Below are 20,157 nucleotides of genomic sequence, written 5' to 3'. Positions count from 1 at the left end.
CAGTTTCGGCAATCATCTCTCAGTTTGAGAAAGGTACCCAAACTCGTTCTAATGTTCTTAACTTGCTAGCTTGTAGTGCTTTTGTCTCTTTATAGGAACCAAAGACTATACAAGTAGAGCTTCAGGATCCAGACTGGATTATTGCCATGCAAGAGGAACTAGAAGAGTTTAAGCGCAACCAAGTATGGCGTCTAGTACCCTGGCCAGGTGATAGAACCGTCATTGGTACACGCTGGGTCTTCAAGAACAAATTGGATGATAGTGGAGCAGTGGTTCGTAACAAAGTTTGACTTGTTTCTCAAGGGTATAATCAACAAGAAGGGATAGATTATGATGAAACATATGCACCAGTTGCTCTACTAGAGGCTATTCGTTTGTTGATCGCTTATGCTGCACACAAGGGATTCAATTTGTATCAGATGGACGTCAAGGTTGCCTTCCTCAATGGTAATTTGAATGAGGAAGTGTATGTCAAGCAGCCACCAGGTTTTGAAGATACAACTTATCCAGATCATGTATACTTCTTAGACAAAGCACTTTATGGGCTTAAGAAAGCGCCTCCTGCTTGGTATGATTGTCTTTCGAAGTATCTACTGTCTAACGGCTATAAGAGAGGTTTAGTGGAGAAGACTCTCTTCATCAGGGAAGTTAAGGGCGATATCCTTATTGTCCGGGTTTATGTTGATGATATTATATTTGGTTCAACTAACTTGCAGCTTGTAGAGGATTTCAAGAGCACCATGAGCCTCAAATTTAGCATGAGCATGATTGGTGAGCTCAAGTACTTCCTCGGGCTTCAAGTGAATCAACTGGACGAAGGTATATAAATTCATCAACATAAATACATCAAGGAGCTACTCAAGAAGTATCATATGGAGGATAGCAAACCATTTCCTACACCACTCTCAACCACAACGAAGCTTGATAAAGATCTTATGGCTAAGAAGGTAGACCAAACAATGTATAGAGGTATGGTTGGTTTGCTCATGTATTTGACCACTTCTAGACCTGATATAGTATTTGCCGTTAGTGTATGTGCTCGATCACAATCAGACCCTCGTGCTTCACATCTAACCCATGTCAAGCGCATCTTTAGATACCTTAAGAGGTCTGATGATCTTTGCCTTTGGTATTCAAAAGGGGGCGGCCTATCTCTTGTTGGCTACACCGATGCAGATTATGCAGGTTATCTAGCAGACCGCAAGAGCACTAGTGGAATGGCTCAGTTTCTTGGACCGTGTCTTGTCTCTTTTGGATCCAAGAAGCAGAATTGCATTGCGCTTTCAACAACAAAGGCAGAATATATTGCATCGGCTTCATGTAGCGCTAAAGTTCTCTGGATAAAGCAATAGCTCGTTGATTATGGTATTCAGCTCGGTACAATTACTATCTTCTGTGATAATACCAGTGCAATCTCTGTGTCCAAGAATCCAGTACATCATACACGGACTAAACATATCGATGCACGACACCACTTTCTACATGATCATGTAGAGAGAAAGAACATCGAGCTTAGTCATGTATCTTCAGAAGGGCAAATAGCGGATATCTTTATAAAAGCGCTTATTCGACAAACTTTTTTAAACCTTCGGGTTCAACTTGGTCTTATGCGACTCCATTAGCTTTGAGGCAATGGCTCTATAAGTATTCTCCCTATTGACTAGAACTAGCGAGCTTAATATCAATCTAAGAACTTTAGTGGCTTGCGCTTAAAAGTTTGATTCGTTCATACTTTATAGTTGTTCATCAAACTGAATTAGCTTTAAAGTTATCTTTCTAGTTTAGCTTGATTTGATATGATCTTAGTCAATTGCATGCTCTTCTTTGACAAAACTTTGACAATGGTGATCGTCTTCTACCCATATTACATGCCTAATAAATGATTCATTGCATAGGTGTCCCTAGCATGACTAAATGTTACGCTTATCTCGTCCTTAATTAACCTCCACATTAGAGAAGTATTCATTTGGTGACAAAAAGCTCAATTCCCTCATTATATGCACATACTCTTAAATCTTACTTGAGTGATTGAATGCTCTAATGTTCCAAATTGAAATGTGCATTTCCTTCATTATATTATTTGCGTAGTGGTTGGTAAGTTTGACACTGGACATCACACACACACATCAAGCGGTATACAGTCAGCATTGAGCTTCATCAGATTTTATTGAGTATTTGTTACTTTGATTGAGCTTATATTGGTGGATGAATATTCTTTGCGCTTCAAGCGTAACGGCTAGTTTGACTTTGGTTGTTGAGATTGCTTAGCACAAGAGGTAAAATGCTTTTTACTTTTACAATGGTAATGGCTCTTTTTTAGAGTTGTCTATGTTTATAGCCGTTGGGCTGAGCTGCTTGTCACGTCCTCCATTTCTATTGGACCACTTCGCCGTCTCTTGAGCTGCATACTGAAAGCATCCAAACCATTGATCTTATTAGTTGAGATTTGTTGCAAGCGCTTATATATACGAGGTAATCATCCTTCCAGATTTACCCTACCTTTTAATCACTTGCCAACTATCTCTCTCTCAAACTCCGATTATATTGCTCCTCCCTCTTTCCCTCTCGCAAAACACTACCATGGACAACCTAAGCCTTAACCTTGGTGCACTAGACCCAGAGACCAGAGAAAAGGTTGAGCTTCTCCTTAAAGCTCAATCTTCTTCTTCTACTATTCCCTCTACATCCACTAATCCTCAAGCTCCTCAAATCACCGCCTCCTCTAAAACTCCATTACCTTCTACTACAGAAACCATTCACATTCCCAAAGATCCTACTCCACCTAAGCTCCCTGCCATCGATTTGGCGCTTGTGTCTTAGGATCTTGCTCAATCCGGTTATGATCAAGGTACAATGGACAAGGTAATCGCCGATCTTGAGAAGGAAGACAAGACTCCCTCAGATCTCCCAGTGGAGAAAGCGGATTTGGAGAAGTCGCTTGTCACTCCTGGTAAGGGAAAAGGTGCGCTCGACACGGATACATCCACCCCCTCAAGGTTAGCTGCTCCTAAATATATGTCTCCGCAGCAGATGATCGCTTCTCTCCCTTCTGAATCTGATGATGACGACTTCACGAACCCACGTGCTGGTTCTGCCTCTCCTCTGCATCTTTCTACTCAACGACCGGACAGTCAAAGCGACATGGTCCGTCGACATGAGTGAAAGCACAAGGCTCCAGCTATTGAGCAGGTAGAATCTTCTGATGGCTCTGAGAATTAATCACCTCCACAAGAAGCGCTCCCAGAGAAAGGTACTTCTAAGAGGTCAAAGCGCGCCAAGTCCGTTAGTGCAAGTGAGTTTCCTTTAATCCCTCTAGGTATTGCTAAGCGCACTTTCCTCTACCCTGAGATTGTAAATCAGGATCTCTTGGTCAAGCTCAAGGATTCTGCTCACGTGCAAAAGTTCTCTGGTTGGATGAGTATTCAAGGTTGGGACAAGCTTGAGACAGAACCTGCCCATTGCAACGATGCCATGGTTTATCAGTTTTATGCCACCATGGAATCGCACGCTGCCAATCCCGAATACATCCAGGTTTGGTTTCATTGACGAGGTAATTCACGGGAAACTTATCTGGTGAAGGATTTGGCCAAGGCCATTGGGCTTACAGGGCAGTCTGGTGGATTTGGACGCCTTTACAAGAAGAACTGGCTAGAGGGATCTAAACAACTCAAGGAGATTGTCTTCGGTTCTCCAATGCCCAAGCGCAGCTTGACAGTTGATTTGCTCAAGCCCAGTCGATGTTTGTTGCATCACTTCATCATCACCAACATCACTCCCTGCGACTATGACTGAGAGAAGGTCACTATTGCCAACAGTTGTATCATGGCAGCTGTCCTCTCAAATCAGGTGGTCAACACAGCTCATATTATGATGAGCCACTTGGTCCTCTGTCGCACTACTACTTCTAGTCCTCTCCCTTTCCCTCATATCATTTGCAAGATATTGAAGGCCGATTCGCTTTATGATAATTCTCTAAAGGAGTATGCTTGTTCTACGTTCCTCACTAGCGATGCTATCTTTGCTATTTTGCTCTACAAGCCAGAAGGAGCGCATCCGTCTAGTTCGAGGTCTGATCATAGCCCCCGTCCTCCATCCGCTATTGGCTCTACTGATGCTTCAGGTATTATTTCTGCCTTGGAAGCGCATCATGATCGGGTTGAATGTCGTTTGGCGGAGGCATGTGCGTCCATTGAGAAGTTTGCTATGCTGGTTCAGACCAGGATGGATCGTATTATTCAGCTTATGATTGACACGGATGATCGTCGTGACAGTTAGTGTTTGTGTGTGGTGGTTGCGCTTTTGAAGTGCTTTTGTTTGTCTTTCTTACTCTCTCCTATGCTTTGCTGTATGATGAACTAGCTCCCTAGGATTCCTACCCTATTTTTTGGAAGTTTGATAAATTGTTAATGAAGTATGTATTTTTCTTTCATATCTCTGATAGCTTGCTAATGTGATACTTTGGTTGCTTAAGTTGTTTTTTGTTCACTATCATATGTCTTGAACTGAACTCTAAGCTAGAATAGCGCAACCTACTAGCTTTCCTACTGTATGATTAAGCTTTTGATTTTTTCGATGATGTCAAAAGGGGGAAGAATACAGGGACACCCTTCATTGATTAAGGGGGAAGTATAAGACCTTCTTGGTCTTAGGGGGAATAAGAAACTGTTGTTTAAGTACTTGGTAAGGGTACTTCGAACTATTTCCGAATCTGAATATATGATTAAATTCATAAGTCTTTTGTCTTCATTTTATCATTATGGAATGTTTATGAGCTTACCTGTAAAAGGTTTGTCATCATCAAAAAAGGGAAAATTGTTAGTTGAGCTTTGATAGTCAAATATGAAAGCTCAATGTATTTCTCTTTGTTTTGATGATAACAAACTTATCTATCTAATCTCTTTGTGTTTCTAAGCTACCCAGGTAATCATAAGACTTGCTGGGTTGCACTTTCATCACTAAGAGATCGCTCTTTGACTGTTCCAGCCGCGCTTAACACCAAGCGGAGAAATCTAGTTTCGCAAGCGGTGTTTGAATAACTCCAATCAAGTCCAAAAGCAAGAGGAATCGAGCTTCTCAAGCCAAGAGGGCGCTTGAATAAAGAAGAGTTGTATTGTTGATCAACGAGAGTCCACAAAAGCAAGGGTACATGCACTTGCAGAATAGAGCTTCCCAAATGCTTGGTAAAGGTTGGTGAGCGGGAAATCAAAAACTGAGTGCACGTGGTTTGCGAGAAAGGTTTTGGGATTTCTTGAAGCAACTCCAAGGATTGCCAGTGTGGAAGGAAGACGGTTAGCTCGTGAAGGCACGGATTGCATACGTGGCGACGATCAACAATAGAAGAACAAAACCAAATCAATCCCGTTCGTTTTATAATTTCTAACAACTTGGTTGAGCACATGGATTGATGAGGTGGCAAGCTAGCTTAGTTCTTATTTGTTATCACAAGTTAAGTGTGTTGAATCTTAGCTTTGATGTATAAATAGGGAACTGTAGCTATCACTATTGGGTGAAGCGTAGAGATGAGCTTATTGTAATCAGAGTGAATTGCCTTGTTCTTAGAGCTAGAACATAGAATATTGTGAGTCGTGAGAGTACAATAGTGAGATTCTTAAGAGTGTAGAAGGTTGACATGTGCTCTTGTTGAAGCTAAGGTTGTAATATCTTTCTTTCAATATAGTAGAGTGAGTTTTATCCCGAGCCAACTAGTGGCTTAGGGTTCTCACTTTTTGGAACTCTTCCGTGCAAGTTGTAGTGCGCTTTAATATCTTAAAGTTCTCTTTATTGTTGTCTGACCTGTTTCCGCATGAGAGGACATTAGTAAATTCATTACTAAGTGTTCTAATTAGGTCAAGCGCAATTCTAAGTACGAAAGCGCATCTTGTACTTGTAATTGTGCATCTATAGCTTCATGAACTATAGAGACATCGATCAATAAATGCTAAAACACGATCCTACACAACTTGATGTAGTAGCCTCAAGAGGTGATTCTACCACCACTTGCATAGGGAGTGACCTTCGAACTTAAGTCTGGAGTGATCAACCTACTTCCCACCTTTCACGGGATGCCAGGAGAAGACCCCATTATGCATCTAAATCAATTCCACGACATTTGCATGACCATGAAGTCGATCAACGTGTCGGAGGAGAAAATCAAGATGAGGGCATTCGACTTTACATTGAAGGATACGGTAGAGCATGGTAGTACCACCTCCCCACGGGCACAATAGACAGTTGGGAGAAGTTGCACCGGGAGTTTCTCAATCGCTACTTCCCGGTGAAGAAAGCAAACGCGCTGAAGAGGGAGATCGCACAAGTTGAGCAAAAAGGAGGGAGAGTTGTTATATGACAATCTAGAGAGGTTCAAAGGTCTTTTTTCTAGTTGCCCTTTCCACATCTATGAACAACAAGACTTGGTGTTGTTTCTTACTCAAGGACTGCTCTCCAATGAGATAAGGATCATTGACGCAATATGCGGAGGAAGTTTTCTTAATATGACCCCAGAGGATGTGATGGAGAAGTTACACGACATGGCCAAAAGAACAAGAAGCTTCGGAAGGATATACACTACGAGGGTTGTAAATATCACGAGCTTAAGCATAGAAGGATCAAACTTGGAAGGAGATCCCCCCCCCCCCTTTTGTCAGAGCTTCCCCCTCTTTTGTCTTATCATCATAAATGCGATTTTACGGCTTTGTAAACAAGATTTTACTCTTTTGCCCTTCTATTTTCTTGCCCATGTACCTTTCTTTATTTTGTTTCTGTCCCAGTTCTCGGGGTAACTCGTGAAGGTTCCACCCTCTCGTCCTTTCCTCTACTTGACGAGAGTTCACTTTGAAACATGTTACATTTCTCTTCGTGGGGTAACTTAGACCTCGAGGACTAACTTTTTCTCTATCTTGCCACAACTCAAAGCACCTCCTAAGTCCGAGACTCGGAGGTAAGTTTTCGAGAATCCGACCCCCTCGAGGAGAACTCATCATCAACGGTCTCTCGTCCCCCCTACTCTGAGGACGGGGACGCCCAATCGCCAGACGAGGCTGGGCCAAGTACCCAAGGTACTGTCTCCAATCCCACAACCCATATTTATGATACCTTTCTGCCTTCGCCCAAGCCCGTAGTGCTCGACGACGTGGCTGTTCCTTCTGTCGTTCCTGCTCCATCCCTGCACGTGCTTATTTTAGATGGGCGTATCGCTTCCTTCCCTTGCGTGGTTGAAGGCTACCAAATGAGGGTCTCGACATAGACTGCCAAAGCCCTCTTTTTAGTAGACTATGCGTCCGAGTTCCCCTTCCCTGTCGGGACGGTCCTGACCTTGCCGATCAAGAATGGGAAGATGCTCGACAACTATGGCCCTTACTTTCCCATCAGTCGTCATGCCTTGCTCGTGGGATTCCGGTTGCCTCTTGCTCCGTTCATCCTTGACATTCTTGAAGAGCTTCTCCCTAGCCCCTCACAAGTTCACCCTAACTTCTGGAGGCATATGACTGCCTTTCAACTCCGATGCCAAGAGATCGGATATGCCCCCTCTGCCCATCTCTTCCGAGCCTTATACAAGCCTAACAACTACCCTTGGGGACTCATCACATGCACCTGCATGTACAACCCCGTGCAATATAAGATGCCAGGTAGTGAGACCGGATGGACTCGCCGATGGATTTTGATCAAACCCCCCCGAGAACATAGGGTGAACCACCACGTCCGTGTATCCAGGGTCGCCGAGTGGGAGACCATGTACTCGGACGAGCAACTCCAGAGAGTCAGAGAGGATTTTTGCGCGTTTTGCAAACTTAGTCCCAACAGATACAATGACATAGTGACCATTGATCTTTTGGCCCGTCAAGGGCTCAACTTGATCCCCCCTCCTCGTAGTAGGGACACCTTATATTAATACTAACTCTTGTGTTTTCTATGCTTATTTGTTATGTGCTTCTGACATGTTTTCTTGATACTGCAGATGCATCCTTTGATTTTGTGAACATCGAGGACGATGAGGACCACGTGGTGCCGCCACACCACCAAGCGTCCACATCATACAGACTTAACCCAATGCCGAGGAGGTCCGTCTCACACTGATATATGTCCTTCCTGAGGGTGACATTCCCCTCTCCAAGCATCTGAAGAAGAAACGAGCTCAGACTTCGAAGAACACTTCACACGCTCGTAAGAAGCGCATCGTCGAGGGGAGGGCAGCCAACCCATCGAGCTCGAGAGGGACGCCAACGAGCCCTACCCCCCTGAGTGTCGCCGAGGTCCCTTGGAGAAGAAGCTGTGGAGGTTTCCTATTGACCCCCGAGCTTTCCGACCAACTCCTCGGATGGGTCATCCCAATTCCTTCGCCCCTCCCATTATAAGGAACATGACCGAGGACGAGGCTGTTGTCGAGTCTCAGCTGGTGGCAGGGGTAAGTTTCCTTAATCTCCTTGGTCTATGTCTTCCTTCGAAGTTTTGCTAACACTCGTCTCCTCTTCAGGTTATCCACCTTGCCATGGCTGTCTTGGCTAAAAGCAACAACCGAGCTCAGTGAGCATCGGCCGAGCTGAGACAGAGCTATGAGGAGCTTGAAAGAACTGTCCAAGAGCTAAGGGAATCTGTGAACCGGGTTCAAGAAGAGGCGGCCAAGGAGAAGGCGGCCCTAAAAACTTCTCTAGAGGCCATGGAAAAACGTGTTAAAGAATTGGACCTCGAGCTGGCACTGGAGGCCCAGGTGAGGAAAAAGGAGGCCGAGGGGAAAAAGAAGGTGGAAAGCGAGCTTGAACAAATGGTGAGAGACCAGGAAAAGTTTCTTGAGCAAAGCCCGCCTGGAGGCTATTGAGCACTACACCTCTGGTCATCGCGAAGGAGCTCGGCAACGCTACCTTACGCCATATCATGTGAACGCCTTTTGTGAGGTAGCCAAATGCCAGGCGGCCGAGCAAGGTCTCCCGGACATCAAGATCGACAACTCAAAGCTGTATGGCTTCCCTCTGATTCCTACTGAGTACGTACCCCCCCCCCCTTGGAGCCTGTACAATGGATGATGATAGGACTCTTGAGGCGTGGAACGTTACTACCATCCCTCCGGCAAGTGATCCTACTGAAGGTCGTGAGAAGGAAATTCCGCACGGTGGGCGAGCCTTTGCGAGAGTTGCTCGTGCGATGAAAGCTGCAGAGAAGACCTCGGCGGCTCTTCCTCACCCCTCACCAGTACCACAACAGTGATAATGATGTTTATACATATTTTTTGCTCACCTGCGATGTAACTTTGCTTTTTCTATGGATCGTTTGTGAACCCATGTTTGATTGCTACTTTACTGTTTATTTTCTCTTATTTATTCTTGTCTTCCACAACCCGGCCTGCCACCCCCTGCCTTTTCGACCCTATATTGTATGCGAGGAAAGGTATTGCCCGAGGTTGTGGGTGTTAATAAGTAGATAAATAATCGGAAATAAGACATAATTTTGTGCATTTAATGAAACAATAAGATAACATGACAAATTGCCACACGATAACGTGGTCGAGTGTGGGTCGACATAAAAGATGTTCATATGACAAGTACATTGCATAAAGTAAAGTGCGTTGCAGGATCATATTCTCGGGCTACATCATTTCTATAAATATGCGCACTAGCCCTGCAACCCTTTGATATTGCTATTGAGTGCCTTGTTTTGTGGAAACTGCTTTCAATATGCATGATGTTGTTGTCCCTTATATGAATAACTGTTACTGGCTTGGGGTCGTCGTGCCCCAAGTACGCAGCCGTATATAGTAGTGGAGTCTGATCATCCCTTGTATAAGTAATCATGACTGGCTCGGGGTTGTCGTTCCCCAAGGACGCAAGCGAAAATTGAATCTAGTCATCCCTGCGAGGTTAGGGGTAAAAAATATATTAATGCTCGTCGAGTCATGATCGGGAGATCGTCAAGTCATGCTAGGGATTAACAAGTAGTTTAAGGTATTTACCTTGTATAAGTAATCAAGACTAGCTCGGGGTCGTCGTGCCCCAAGGACGCAGCCGGAAATTGAATCTAGTCATCCCTGCGAGGCAAGGGGTAAAAAATATATTAATGCTCGTCGAGTCATGATCGGGAGATCATCGAGTCATGCTCAGGATTAACAAGTAGGTGAAAGTATGTACCCTGTATAAGTAACTGTGACTGGATCGGGGTCGTCGTGCCCCAAAGACGCAGCCGGATATTGAATCTAGTCATCCCTGCGAGGCAAGGGCTAAAAAATATGTTAATGCTTTGTCGAGTCATGATCAGGAGAACATAGAATCATGCTCGAGAATAGCAATTAGGTTAAGGCATGTACCTTGTATAAGTAACCGTGACTGGCTCGGGGTCGCCGTGCCCTAAAGACGCAGTCGGATATTGAATCTAGTCATTCCTGCGAGGCAAGGGGTAAAAAATATGTTAATGCTTCGTCGAGTCATGATCAGGAGAACATCGAATCATGCTCGTGAATAGCAAGTAGGTTAAGGCATTTACCTTGTATAAGTAACCGTGACCGGCTCGGGGTCGTCGTGCCCCGCAGACGCAACCTGATATGGTGATTTACTATAGTCATCCCTGCGTAGAAAGGGGTAAAGTTGTGTTAATGATCGTCGAGGCATGCTCGGGACTAATGAACATCGAGCCACACTCGGGATTAATAAGTAATTTTAAGGTGAATACCTTATAAGTAATCGTGACTGGCTCGGGGTCGTCGTACCCCAAGGCGCAGCCGAATGTTAGTTGCCATTGTTCTGCGAGATATATATGATTATGTGTTAGACCTGTGACTTTATTCACGCCCTACTGTACATATGTTGTTTCATTTTCATACCTTATATGGTCGAGTGAGTATGGATCTCTCACTTGTACCGTGTTAGCTGTCAAGGCCTCGACGAGCCTTAACTTACTGCGTCACATATTATGCACGACTAGTGTTATTGTGTGCCTAATATATATAAGGCGGATATAGTATGCGTATCTACCCGAGTGCTGGAATATTAAATAGGTGTGAGTGAGATGTGTGTGTACCTTATTGGCAAGGTGTTTAGATGCTAAGGATAGTATTTGCGGAGTCGCATCACATTCCACGAGTTTGTGATGCGGTTCCCAGGACTATCCTTGAGCTTGTAAGCCCCTGGTGCTACCTCAGCCTCGACGATGTATGGCCCTTCTCAATTGGGGTCGAGCTTACCCCTTTTATCTTTCGCACCACCAAGTCTCCATTTGTGAACCCCCGAGGTTTAACCTTTTTGTTGTAGTACTTAGCTACGGCGGCCTTGTGGTTAGCCGCCAGTATGGTCGCTAGCTCACACGTTTCTTCTCGAAGTTGTAATTCATGCGCCATTTACTTGGGGTTCGCACCCTCGTCATACTGGATGATCCTATCCGTCGGGAATAGATGTTCAACGGGGACCACCACCTCGACTCCATACGCGAGTGCGAAGGGTGTCTCTCCTGTGGCTTTCTTGACAGTTGTTTGATTTGCCCATAGCACTAGAGGCAACTGCTCGGCCCATAGTCCTCGAGCACCATCTAGTCACTTCTTTAAATCCGTAACAGTTCTCTTATTTGCTGCCTCGACTTGCCCATTACAATGAGGGTGAGCGACCGAGGCAAACTTCAGCCTGATACCAAGATCCCTACACCAATCGAGCTTTGGTGTATTGAACTGTGGTCCTCTATCAGTCACAATATCTTACGGAAGCCTATACCGGCAGATGATGTTTTGCCACAAGAACTTTTGCACGGCTTGGATTGTCGTGCGAGCTAAAGGTACCTCCTCGATCCACCTCGTGAAATAATCGATTGCTACAATGATGAATTCCAGTTGCCCTGGTGCCTTCGGTGTAAATGGGCCTAACAAGTCTAAGCCCCACATGGCGAAAGGGCAAGGCCCCGACATTACTTGCATCACGACTCCTGGCTGGTGACATGCTGGAGCGTGTGCCTGACAGGCCTTGCACGATCCAGCGATGGCCATAGCGTCCTCGCGCATGGATAACCAGAAATGCCCATGGTGTAGTGCCTTGAAAACTAGGTGATCGCCAACCTGCATGTGTCCCACACAATCCTGCATGCAGCTCGACCAACATTTTGTTACCTTCTTCTTTTGACAAGCATCTCAGCTCCCGGGACATTATCCCTCGCTTGTATAGTTCACCTTGGCAAGTAAAGAACCGCAAGGCCTTGGTCTGAAGGCGCTTCCGTTCTCGCGGATCCTCTGGAATATTCTTTTCCGCAAGGTAATCGAGTATATGAGCTCTCTAGTCCTCGACGACGAGTTGATCAATGGCCATGAGCTCTAACTACTCGAAGATAGATTTAACGGAGGTGGTATTATACCAGATTGGTCGAGATTCCCCTCCTTCCATGCGTCGATTAACTTTGCTATAGACGCAAGTTTAGCTAGGCCATCAGCCTGCTCGTTCTTGTCGCGTGGGATGGCTGTAATGAGAAAATGCTTGAACAACCCACGCAAACGCGCCACTCGTGCCTGGTATTGTGGTAGGGTGCCCGTTCGCGCCTCGTACACCCCCTGAACCTGCTGGACGACCACCTCGTAATCGGAAAAACACTCTATTTCCTCTACCTGCTCTTCGATGGCGATCTCGAGCCCAATGACTAGCGCCTCGTATTCTGCCTCGTGGTCTAACTTGGGTAAAGTGTAGTTGATGGACGGACCCTGCACCCAAAATGGACGGACCCTGCACCCAAAATGTAAAGGTGTAAAAAAGTGTAATAGGATAAAAGGAAGCAAGAAAAAATGCATGTGGTCTAACTTGGCTAAAGTGTGGTTGATGGTTGTTTTCAACAATATTGGAACTTGTGCAGAATTATCATAAGTAGGAAGCATGTTAGGACAAGCTCTAGTCGCTTATTTAATCTTTCATTATTCACAATTATATGTCACTTGGATAGAGACATCTTCGGTATAGTTTGAGGATTTAGGTGATTGCATTCGCGTGGAGGTAAGCATAGTTCAAATCTTGGGGCAATACTTGATACCATTGTTAGAGTATAGTTAGTTAATAGCATTGTTTTAAAGTTTAGTTCTAGAGTTAGAATCTACGCTCATTGCTTTACAATTGTAGGTACCCGGAGTTTGAGTGCGGAGCAAATGACCACTACCGTCAATCCATCCATACCTGCTGCGTTGGTGTGGAGTTAGCAGCATCTTACTCGAGGACGAGCAAGGTTTAAGTGTGGGGGTTTGATAGGCAGCGCATAATAAATCATAATACGTGGCTGTTAGCTCCTATATCGAGGAATTTGGCATGTCTAGGGTGCATATTGTCATGATTCTGATGAAGTGAACCCGATACACTAAATACAAGGATTTGGAGCTTCCGAGGGAAAGACAACCAAAAGGGAGCAAGAAGGAATCACTGGTGCCAATGGCGCGACCGCAAAATGAAGACACACGACCACGCCTGGGCGCGATCGCGCCCCAATACGACGCGCCCGCGCCTGCCCTCGAGAGTCAAAGTTCGAGCCCGGCCCAGGACGCGACCGCACCGACACCCGCGCCCCCGACGAGCCGCGAATTCACCGAAACCCTACTCATTCCTTGTGCATTGCTTGGACTTTGGGATTTCTCCAATTGTATTCTATGGGCTAGGTTTGTTTAGTAGGTTAAGCATTTTCATTTCTTATAAATAGGGAGAGCTTTGCCTCCTCCCTAGCAATGAGCCAGGAGTAGTTTCCTAAGACTTTGTATGGTTGGTTCGATCCACTAGGCTGATTTAATGTGAGGTTTCTATCCTTGGTTCTTATTATAATATGTCTCTATTGCTCTATCCTCTTGATCGTATTATCAATTGAATTGAATTTCCATTCTAGATTGATCACAAAGGTTGTTTAGTTCAATTTAATATAGCTAGGGCATGATTTATCCTAGTTGGAGAACCTTGCCTACTTAGTAGCATGAATCACCACTTGGACTAGTTGGACTTGTTGGGATGCGGAGGTTAATGAGGTGTAAGCGTCAAGGGCAATACACTTTCCTATCTATTCTTGTACTTAATGCTGCCTAGGAGATAGTCTTGATAGTTTCAAGGCTATATTTGTAGGTAAGATGCTATTAGGGCTAGTTGACTTAATTAGCAATACTAGAACAAGGATTAGGGCAATTTAGAAAACATATAGGAGTTAGGAATAGAGATAGAATCCGAAGTAAGGAACCTAGGACCATTGAATCATGCTAGTAGGTTAGACCAACCATATGAAGTGTTCGTCCAATTTAATTAAAACAAACAAATTAGTTTTCCAAAATACCCCCAATTGTACTTTTCTTAGTTAGTCTTTTTAATACCCGTAACAATTGATTGCTTTCAGTTCTCTATGAGATTGGACCCCTAGTTGCCACTCTACTCTAGTAGAGAATTTGAAGGGATTATTTTGACCGGACAACCTAACGACACGTCCGTCACCTACGCTCACATCTCGCTTCCCTCATTTATTTCTCACTTCCTTCAATAACATCTTTTTTTCCGTGAATGTATTTCCTGTAATACCTGTGATGTGTCACTCAATTCACTTCCTTAGATGAGCGTTTGTCACAATCAAAACTCAAGGAACTCTAATACACCAGAAAGAAAGAGCTAGGGTACCGCGAAATTCAAAATCAATACTAAAATTCGAATAGCAAGGTAAACAACGGACAAAAAATCACCAGAAAGAGAGGGAGATTACTGAATAAGCAAAAAGGATATATTGATTTCAGTGACTTGATGATAGACAACGAGGTGAGTGGTTCTTGCAAGATCTGATCTCTGAAGCCAATACCAGGAGTTTAGAAGGAAAATAAGAGCGTATCCGTTGAAGTTCGGAGCATCGATGAAATCGGACTCCATATCCAGAATTAGAGTTGCTGGACGGTTGGTGACGACACTCGTGATCTGGAAGTTGTCGACCCCCACGACAACAATGAACTTTATTATTTATGTCAGGCCGTTTTAAGAACACGATTGTTGACTCAATTTTAACAGTGAATTCCCAATTCCAATAATGGGGTTCTGCCATGGCAAGGAGGGGAATACATAGCCGAAGAGTAGAAAGTGTGTTTAGTTCCATGTGTAAATTTGGCGCCAACAAGAAGTATATATGACAAAAAAAGGAAATTTTAGATTTAAACATTTTTTCTTTCAGGGTTGTGCGTAAATATAGAAATTTTTTATTTGTGGATTTATTATTTTCATTTTATTTCTTGGATTTCTAAATAAATTTAGATAGAATAGATTATTTAGGAAGAAAAAAATATACTTTTAACGTAAAGTTTAGCGTCACTTTATTTTCTTTTTTAGATACAATAAATTTAGATATATTTTTAGAGTTAGCGCCTCTTTATTTTATTTTGTAAGGTCAAGTTTTCTCTTTCTAACTCTACGAGTGGTATCAAATCAACACTTCTAACCACAACCATGAAACAAGAGAAGAAGATTGTTGATTATTTGACACGAGAGATGCAAATCTCCAACAAGATGAGAAGTAATGGATAAGCAATGCCAGATTCTAAGATTGTTGAAAAGAATTTTGAACCATGACATAAAAATTAGCCTATGTGGTGATTTCAACTGAAGAATCAAGAGACACATCAACCATGACCAATAATGAATCGCAAAGCCTTATTGAATGCACTGAATGTTAGAGATAGAGCCATAGAGGTCATCGCTCATCTAGAGGATGTACTGGCATGCAATTATACTGAAGTGAAATGCCTAACTATTACCAACGCCAAAACCGACTTCTCAAGTATATACAATTCAGAATTTTAGTTCAAGCTTCCCTCTAAAACCTATGAATCATGTACAAGGATTACCTAACACCATTACTGCAGCAGCACAAGTTCGTTTTCCATATAGGTGAAGAAATAACTCTCTTTGTTGTCTAAGAATCGAAACCCATACAATTTCATCCCCCTGGTGATCTTGAAAACAGAAATCACAACATAGTCATAGCAAATCGCAATCGAGCATAACATGTGGAACAATGGCCAGTTCAGCCGCAGTCCGAATCGGAAACCAGTTTCTGCCTCTAAACCTTCAACCTTATACTCCTGTACACAAGAAAAAATATCAGTGATTTATGAAAACTGTAATGTAAAACAAGTCTGAATAATGGTTTGACCTTTGCGGAATGATAATGGCTGCCTGATGGTGTAATCCAACGTATAGTCTCTCTGGTGATATGGAGTTGGACTGCAGAAACACTATGGTCATGTTCAGAATCAGCGAAATCCTGAATAAAATCTCTGAACTGTTTTGATCTCATGATTACCCTCACACATACATCATTGTTGCTCATATCTACAGCCGGTGTTTTGACAAATTGAGCATCCTCTAATGTGATGGAACGCATACTGTCTCCTAGAACAAGGAAGCAATAACAATCCGCGCAAGTTTTCAAGAATAACAAACTTCAGCACCGAAATTCGAATTTTACAATCAATTATGAAATTCGGAAAGCCTGTGATTTGGAAAACTGAGCATCCGTAACCTGATCAACTTCTTACCGAATTTTTGAAAAATTAAGCAATAACAATCAGCACAAGTGTTCAAGGTTTATCGAGATTTATCTCACGATAATGAGCAGGTCAACCGAAAGAAAGGCCTAAAAGTAATCACCGAAGAAATAATCGCCGGAAGAGAGTGAGATTACCAATGAGACAAGAAAGAATGTTTGATCCCGGCACCTTCATAATGTACAGCGGAGCGGACGGTTCTTTCAAGATCAAAGGACTGAGATGGTTATACCAGTTCTCTAGACGGAAGAGAAGAGAGTATCCATGGGAGTTCGAAGGAGGAACATTAAAATTGGACTTCATATCAAGAATTGCGCAGGCACCTTGGTTGGGGACGACAGCCAAGATCTGGATCTGGTTTTCCTCCCTCTCGATCAAAACCGCCCGTTCGGCCAACTTCATCATCTCCGTCAGGCTGTGTAATAACACGATCGCCGGCTGAATTTTCACAATCAACTTCCATTCCAGGAAATTGGGATTTTCCATGGTCACAGAGAGTAGAGGAGAAGAAAGTGTTTGTAGTTGCAGTGCGGATTTTGGCTCCAATTCTAAACTAGGGAGATATATAAATAGGCGCCAACAAATAAAAAAAAGAAAAGAAAAACTCTTTCATTCCAGCTGAAACTTAGGAACATATTTTTTTTATTTTCTACGGGTAAAGGTTTTAAAAAATCTAATGATCTCATTAAGTATGGATCACATTTCTAAAATGATCTTTTCAATAGGAAGTAAGAATAAATTCTAATTATTAATTTAAAAAATTTAAAATTAGGATTAAGTATGTTGTTAACCGTCAAACCTTTTGGTAAATGGTTAACGGTCAATGTCAGTCAACGCCTATCAACGTCGGTTGCCGACGGTCACTGCCGGTCAATGATTGGTGTCTTCCCATTAATGATATTTGTTCATTTCATAATGGGTACATTTGTGCTTGGTTTCTTAACTTTTCTGCATGGTTTCGTAGCATTTGTGCATGTTTTCTCTGAATTTGTGCATTTTTTTCTTAGCATTTGTGCATGGTTTTTAATATTTTTGTATGGTTTGTAGTATTTGTGCAAGGTTTCTTTGCATTTTTGGATGATTTCTTGACATTTGTTCACGGTTTTATAAGATTTATGTATGGTTTCATACATTTGTTCAACGTTTCTTAGCACTGGTGCATCGTTTCTTACCATTTGTGCACAGTTTTTGTTCATTTGTGCAAGGTTCTTAACATGTGTACATGGTTTCTTAATATTTGTGCATGGTTTTCTTAACATTTATGCATTCACTCTATCTGTACTTGGTTTCTTGGCAGGATGTTGTTCATATATTAGAAAACTGAGTGTGCCTAACTTGATAACTTTCTGATCGATTCCTAGAAATATTAAGCGATAACAATCAGCGCAAGTGTTCAAGGTTTATCGAGATTTAATTCACGATCATGAACAACAGATCTCAGCCGCGGAAATTTTGAAATCATCAATAGTCACCCGAAAGAAAGACCTAAAAACTAATCACCGAACAAATAATCATCGGGAAGAGAGTGAGATTACCAAAGACACAAGAAAGAATGTTTGATCCCGGCAAATTCATAAAGTACAGTGACTCGGACGGTTCTTGCAAGATCAAATGACTGAGATGGTGATACCAGTTCTGTATACGAAAGAGAAGAGAGTATCCATCGGAGTTCGAAGGATGAACGATTAAATTGGACTTCATATCAAGAATTGCGCAGGTACCTTGGTTGGGGCTGACAACCAAGATCTGAATCTTGTTTTCCTCTCTCTCAATCAAAACCGTCCGTTTGGCCAACTTCATCATCTTTTTCAAGCTGTATAATAACACGACCGCCGGATAAATTTTCACAACCAATTTTCAATCCACGTCAGGTTGTATAATAACACGACTGCCGACTGAATTTTCACAACCAATTTTCAATCCAGGAAACTGGAATTTTCCATGGTGACAGATAATAGAGGAGAAGAAAGTGTTTGTAGTTGCAAGGACGATTTTGGCTCCAATTCTAAACTAAGGAGATATGTTAATATGCGCCAATAGATAAAATAAGAAAAACGAAACACTTTCATGGGAGTTGAAACTTGGAACATATTTTATTTTATTTTCTAGGGGTAAAGGTTTTTTTTAATAAATTTTGTTTTCTGGTCAAAGAAACATTAGCAGAAGACTGATCAATGACATGTCATAAACATTAGCGTTGATATTAAATCAAAATTGCGTAACAATAAATCACACTATCTTTTAAATAGAGTTTAATAAAAAAAAACGATCTACATAAATTTATTATCTTTTGAAGCCGGATTTTACGGGTAGACAACACCCCTCGTGTAGGACTGGTTGTACTGTTCAAGTTTGTAATATTATGGGGCTACCTCTTGTAGTTCTCCAAAAACAATGATCAGGTGTTGCTCACAAATGATCCCACCTTGTACCCGCGCGGTCAAGAGGAGGGTGTCCTCTGAATTTGACTCTTCGACGATCAAGTCAGTAAAGTACTCGTGTAAAGGGTGATTTATGTGAGTAAAGTTTGAAAATTAAAGAGGAGAAAGAGGAGTGTGAGGAAGCTTAGCATGAGACTTAGCTTGTTCGTGAACCTTGGATCTGACTCCGGGTTAGTTTGATCAGTAGAGTTGAATCAGTGGGAGAAAGAGAGCTCTCAATTGCGAGAAATAGCAAATGAACTGTGTTTCTACCTTTGTACTTCCTTCATCACCTCTATTTATAGTAGCAATTATGATTCCCATCTATCAGCCAATCATATGCATCTATTTTAAATGGATCAGTTTCCTTGTGCGCCAAATCTTTAATTGGGTTTTTATAGGCCCTTTTTACGAATTTGGTCCAACATCCATCCGCACAAACATTCATTCGCGAATACTGACGAGCCATAAAACGTGTGTCGTTATGCTCAATTAAACTTAAATTACCTATCAAACTACTTTAACTAATAGAGTGGTAAGAAAGGGTCGATCCCATAGGGAGTCCTGAATTCAGTTCTTATGTAGTTAAAATACGATTAAAAGTAACCCAAGGGGGGGAGGGGGTTGTATGAACTATTCTAACTAATGAATTCAAGCAAATAATATTAGGCAAATTCAATTTTTTCAATAGGCATCCGCAAAATAGATTAGTAGGATGATCATTGAAAAATATTAATCCTAAGTTCAACAATTCATATGGTTGTCCTAATCCTTGTTCTTATATATATTAGTCCAACTAGTCCTAATAGCCCTTACTAAGCTACAATCCTGAAACTATAAGGATTTAATAACCTAGCAACAATGAACTCAGAAATAGATAGGTGCATGCAATACCATAGATTGAAGGTCAATATTTTACATGCAACTAACTCTCTCTACAATCACAAGTTCAATTAGATCATGGAATTTCTTTGCTACCTAATGATAAGACTCTCCACTCGGACAAGTCAGACTTAGCAGTATGAATCAATCTAATCAACCTAGGAGGCCAATCCAGACAGATAAATCCAATTTAATAAAAATTTAATGCAAGAGAGATGAAACAACTTAAATTCTGAATTAGAACAAAGGTAGAAGTCTTACAACCACGCTAATCTGAAGGTTTCAGCGATTGAACAAAATGAAAGGAGACTAGTGATGCATAGTTCTCCCAAATAAGTAAAAAAATGTCAAATTACCTAAGAT

The 20,157-nt window shown here is 42.4% G+C and overlaps 1 protein-coding gene across 1 annotated transcript; it reads left to right on the top strand.

Annotated features, from left to right (window-relative positions):
• Positions 1–872: 872 nt before the first annotated feature.
• Positions 873–1,352, top strand: LOC141249554 (uncharacterized). Its single transcript, XM_073669675.1, has one exon. The coding sequence runs from the start codon at positions 873–875 to the stop codon at positions 1,350–1,352; it is 480 nt and encodes a 159-aa protein (XP_073525776.1).
• Positions 1,353–20,157: the final 18,805 nt, after the last annotated feature.

Source organism: Phyllobates terribilis, unplaced genomic scaffold (assembly GCF_046119375.1).
Source record: "Phyllobates terribilis strain yellow unplaced genomic scaffold, ASM4611937v1 Scaffold_4758__1_contigs__length_57452, whole genome shotgun sequence".
In the NCBI taxonomy this organism is placed as follows: domain Eukaryota; kingdom Metazoa; phylum Chordata; class Amphibia; order Anura; family Dendrobatidae; genus Phyllobates; species Phyllobates terribilis.
Note: the sequence above shows the minus strand (reverse complement) of the source record. Positions and strands in the feature narration are given on the sequence as shown.

What these genes read in the sequence shown, in the direction of transcription:
- LOC141249554 (XM_073669675.1), top strand. Translation starts at nt 873, where the DNA reads ATGGAGGATAGCAAACCATTTCCTACACCACTCTCAACCACAACGAAG.